Below are 5853 nucleotides of genomic sequence, written 5' to 3' on the forward strand. Positions count from 1 at the left end.
GTGTTAATATAGACTAAAGTACTTACGGTTTTCTATGTTTGGTCCACGATATTCGTTCGCGGGGAACTTATTTAGGTTAGCGGATTTTGATTGTGATTAAAAACGCGAATCTCACGATATTCCCTCGTGGATGCACTAACTGCGGTTTCTAAATCGAATCACAATCCGCGCCGACTGCGCCACTTAAAAGATCATTTGGTTTAGTTTAGTTTTTAAAAAACTTTTATTTGACCGTACTCGGTCACACTTCACTTGAGACTGATTAAAGACTATCTTACAGAGGCCTGACTGCACTACCTGCTGTCCTAAAATCTGCTGACCTAAGACCTAACGACGATGCAGCACTTGGCGACGTCAATCCGAGTTCCACGTTGAATACTTTGTTGGCTCCGGGCTCCAATCCTGCTGACTGTGCTGTCTGGTTGTTTGCGCGTGGCTTGGTTTCTGGTCGCTTAGATTCAGTGACAACTGGTGTTGAGGATGTTCCGTCTTTAACTTATATATATATATATATATATATATATATATATATATATATATATATATATATATATATATATATATATATATATATATATATATATATATATATATATATATATATATATATATATATATATATATATATATATATATATATATATATATATATAATAAATGTTGGTATTTAATCTAAAATGAAATTTTTTTTTGGATTATCGAGTTGCAGTTTAAGATGTAACTATGACACTATCGACAATTCGATGCAGATGGCCAGCGCTGGTTTAAAACTTAATTAATCATCTAAACTGCGAAAAATCCTTCTTTCAGTAAATCGTGGATTAATTGCTTACTCGAAAACGAATGTGCATCTCGCTTCTTATACGGATCCACTGCACAGCTATTTTCTCCAATAACTAAAAACATTTTCTCCATTATTTGATTATTTTCGAAAAATTGTTAAAGTTAATTTTCCTAAGTGTAATACTAGCTTAATAAGCAAATAAATAAAAACGTCAGATAATTCTAATCAGTATTCTGAACAATTCTTCCGAAGACACCAAACCCCTAAAATGTAAGGAATTGTGAAAAAAGACTTTTGACCGTCTTTTTTCAAAACGGCCCCACTGTGCGGCGCAAAGAAATCAGTTCTTACCCCAAAAATGAACTTCAAACTCTTATTACTCATCAACTATAAACATAATTAACACTAACTGTATTGCAAATTAAAGATCAATCTGTACCTCACTGAATAATTTCAGCGTGAAAATTTTCAAGTATAATTGTTGAACTTGAATCTAAGTTTTAATGTCAGTCGTCGGGAATGGGTTTATCTTATACTCTAAGTTTTTTTGAAATAGCTAAAATTTTCACGTATCAGCAAAATAATTATCCCTTTCTCCGTACATCTTGAACGTCGTAGTATACTTAAAAAATTAATTTGGGGTACAATAAGTGCAGCATGTCTTGTGTAGGTAAAACGTCTTTTCTATTTTTTAAAATATCGAAAAAAAAATTATATTGCTGTATCTTTGATTACAACTTCTTGAGAACATTTTTATAAATTGTTAGAGCTTTGAGTAATAGGGAGAAAGTTGGATAGATTTCAAGTGCGGCTTGTCACGCGCCATAAGCTAAACTTGAAACTCGATATGATGTTTTGCATAAAATGGCTTTGGCGAGTTACAGCCGGTTTTCTTCAATTTTTTATAAATGTTCGTTATTAACGTCTTCGGTCGTAATTGATATTTTTAATAAACAAACAACTTTTTGCTATCGAATAACTGTACTATTGAAGAATTACAATTTCAATGCATATAAAAATTGCTACACACTTTAAAAAAACCAAACTGCTTAGGGACCATACTTAAATGACGTAGCATTTATGGGGGGAGGGGGGATATCATCATTTTGTGACAAGCTGTGACAAGGGGGAGGGGGGTTGTAGTTAAATCGACGTAGCATTTTTTTTTAAAGACTGATTTTTTTTTGCAGGAAAAATGTATGCTAAAAATACACTAAAACATTGCACAAATCATCTGTGCCATACTGAAATCTTCTAAAAGCTCTGCTACATAAACAATCATGGATTTATAAACACACAATCTGTTTTGAATACAAAGATCGTTGCTTTTTTGTAGCTTTTAATAGTGAAAATTACTCGATTCATTTCCGGAATAGTTTCTGTGCTCTCTGCAGACATGGATCATACTACACACTTAGATATTATCACCGAGTACGGTAAAATAAATTACCGAGTTTTCAACAACTGAGATCTCGGTAAAAATCTCGGTAATACATCAAAACACCGAGATTCTATAAAAGCAAAAATCAAAACCCTGTTAAACTTTAACGAGATTTTCGGTAATGTTTCACCGAGCTACTCTGGAATTCGAACTGTCATATTATTACGAGAACTTCAGTAAAACTCACTAAGGCACGTGTTTTGCGATTTTTTTTAGATAACCCGGAATATGATTAAAACGATTAAATATACAAATTAATTTATTAATTACTAAGTATACTGATTCAATTGAATACAGCATTGTTAAAAACTGGAGAGTTTAATTGCTTCCATGAAATAAACAAACATCTATCACTCTGCAACTTCCATCCTGCGAAGAGAGTTGATAACCTGCGAAATTGAGTGAAGAAAGAATTTATCGTTTTCTTCGAATTTTCTTTGCAGCAAAAAAACAAGCTCTGAGAAAAAATAGTGTATAGGAACTCACTCAATATTTTAGTCAATCAGATCATTGCCGATTTTTTTTATAATAATAATCAGCCGTAAAATCTGCTCCTTTTTTTCTAAACCCGGACACGAAAAAACTGTTAGTGTGTGTCCTGAAACACGCGTTATTCTGACAGCTCAGTTTTCAGGAATCTCGATAAGAGCGTTTTTGTTCGACGAATATTTACTGAACTCGGAAGTTTCCGGTTTTATGGATTTTTTCGGTAAACAAATTTACGATATTGCGGTAAATACGTTGAGTTTCCGATTTCTCAGTAAATTTTTTACCGAACAACGGTAAACTAAAATATTTTCAAGTAGTTCGGTATTTTGGGTTCATTAAGCAGACAGTATGTGAGTAGAGGAAGAACGAAAACTAAGCGAACTGGAAATATGATACAGATTTGGAAAAATATACCGCATCCCGACGGGACATGAACCCGCAATCTCCCTGTCTCCGGCATGGTGTTTTGACCAATTAAACTACGGGGGACGGTGGTACTGTTCCACAATCTATATCGTATCACATTCCGCTGTCGACTTATTCTATTGCTCATCCCTAACTACACACACTGCTGTGCAAGCGTTATTTATAGACTGAAAGGAATGTCTCTTCACACACAGAAGAGTCAGCTGATGCTGATAACTCTTATAGACCTGTGTGATCGAGACCGAAGTCAGTCTGCGTCGTGCTTGCAAGTGCGACACAACTACGGAAGGTGCTCCGTACGGCTAATTTTTTCGAACTGAATTTCTATTTTTAACAACGGCTTTTTCCGTTAACACGCAAGTTCATTAAGCAGACAGTATGTGAGTAGAGAAAGAACGAAAACTAAGCGAACTGGAAATATGATACAGATTTGGAAAAATATACCGCATCCCGACGGGACGGCATTTTACTTTACCGAGAAAGCATTACGCAGTTAAGTGTGTAAGTTGTCTAAACACCTTTACTCCTTATACCAAAACACAAGCTCTTTGAAGCAGAAGATGAAGTCGCGAGTCTATAAGTTGTAAATAAATTGAATTAGACACAGTTTTTTTTTTTTTAAGTATTTTTTCGTATGTATGTTTTTTTTTTCACAACATTTATTTGACACGGCACAATGTATGTATGTTACTACAGTCAGGTTTTTATTAAGAAAACGTAAGAAAACGCGCTGAAAAATCCTTGTAAAAAAACCGCGTAAATTCAAGAATCCGCGTAGAAAAAAATCACGTTAATTCAAAAATTCGCGTAAAGTTAGCCAGCAAGAAGGGCTTTGAAAAAACCCGAGACGCATCAGAACCAGTTTTTAAAATTGTCCTCTTTGACGGTCATTACGGATCTTTCGGAGGGCGGTGGTTTTTTTTGGACTAAGTCTTCTATTAGATAAACACTTAAACGTTTCTGGTTTCAAACCCACGTTGTTTCGAAAATTCGCGAAAAAGTTTTTGAATTAGCATTAGCAGTCCGCGTAAAAAAACCATATATATATTTTTGTACGTTTTCTCAGAAGCGGAGAGGGGGCGGGGAGGTAATCGAATGCTACGTTTTTTTTCAGCGGGGGTTTGATTTTTGTGACCAAATGCTACGAAGAGGGAGGGGGGGGGGCTTAAAAATCATGAGAAAAATGCTACGTCATTTAAGTATGTTCCCTTATTTTCACGAGCAAAAAGGTTTATAATCCCCATTATTTTCTTGACTTTTTCATAGTCTATCCTCAATGAACTACAACAGGTACTGCCTTATTCCATCACTTGACAACCTAATTTTGATGGTAATGCCATGACATTACAGAACTTATTGGACATGTGACTATAAAATAACGTTCATAATCAACCGACAGTGGTTTGGCTAACTTTAGATTTCATTTACATGCTTGATATCTTTGATACTATGTCTTTCTTACATTTAAAATTGCATTTAAAATCCGCCCTTTATTACGTTTTTGGCGGTTTTTGTCGTTGCACCTGCATCAGAACCCATAGCCATGTCCTAATTTAACACGTGTGCCGAATATTTGTCAAAACGCAGTTAGCTTTGATTTCCTTACAACTGGTTTCATACCAGGCGAGAGGAGGTGAGTGGAGAACTAAAAGCAAAGGTAACTTGTAGTCAGAACAGAAGTGTTTGCGTTGCTACCCACAAAAAAATAACAAACTTTAGTGTTCCTCAGCTTCCGAGTTTGCTTGGGAAAAAGGCAATTTGAGTAACTTTCGTTTGTCGTGCGCGTGACTGAAAGACAAGCAAACTATATATATTCCGATATATATATATATATATATATATATATATATATATATATATATATATATATATATATATATATATATATATATATATATATATATATATATATATATATATATATATATATATATATATATATATATATATATATATATATATATATATATATATATATATATATATATATATATATATATATATATATATATATATATATATATATATATATATATATATATATATATATAGATAGATAGATAGATAGATAGATAGATAGATAGATAGATAGATAGATAGATAGATAGATAGATAGATGGATATAAAATTTAATTAATATTCATATATTATCTTACCTCCATCGCGACCCTTTCTTTTCTTTTTAGAGTTGCTGGATAAGCCGGAAGCACTTTTATCTTTACTCTTCCATCGAATTAACATGATTTCATACAATTCACTACTTTCTATCAAAGGTTAAATATTTAAACAAAAATGTTTGTGTTTGGTTATTCCAGGTATTTGATTCTTCCAGTTTTTTTTATTTTTCTGTAAAGGAAGAAACTTGTGTATCTCAAATTATTTTGTAAGTTTTGCTCTCCTTCTTTATGATTTTTACACAATGACCAATGTCACAATAACAAAACTTCATCAAAAATAAGCGCGAATGAAAATATTCTCTAAGCTCTACTTACTACTCGACTAAATAAAAATATATATGGGTCATTCCATTTCAAGTGTGCGCACCTCGCATCAACAACCTTCTTTTCTTATGGACCGCGGTTTTTAATTGCCTAGTAGTGTTTAATAAAGCTTCCAGACATTTCCATAATTGTCCGCTGTTAATCTTTCTTTGGATATATTTAATCGCTTGTGAATATTTATTAGGCACGGCCGTGTACTTTCAATATACATT

General features: G+C 33.1%; 1 protein-coding gene across 5 annotated transcripts in view; it reads right to left on the reverse strand.

The window, feature by feature from the left end:
* Positions 1–5512, reverse strand: part of LOC129722961 (coiled-coil domain-containing protein AGAP005037-like) — a 1195377-nt gene extending 1189865 nt beyond the window's left edge. For all 5 annotated transcript variants that reach the window (XM_055676850.1, XM_055676848.1, XM_055676847.1 and 2 more), the window contains exon 1: positions 5297–5512. In XM_055676850.1, the coding sequence (XP_055532825.1) occupies positions 5297–5381 (85 nt within the window). In that variant the 5' untranslated portion in view covers positions 5382–5512. The remainder of the gene's footprint in view (positions 1–5296) is intronic.
* Between the last annotated feature and the right edge of the window lie 341 nt (positions 5513–5853).

The sequence above is a fragment of the Wyeomyia smithii genome, chromosome 2 (assembly GCF_029784165.1).
Source record: "Wyeomyia smithii strain HCP4-BCI-WySm-NY-G18 chromosome 2, ASM2978416v1, whole genome shotgun sequence".
NCBI lineage: Eukaryota > Metazoa > Arthropoda > Insecta > Diptera > Culicidae > Wyeomyia > Wyeomyia smithii.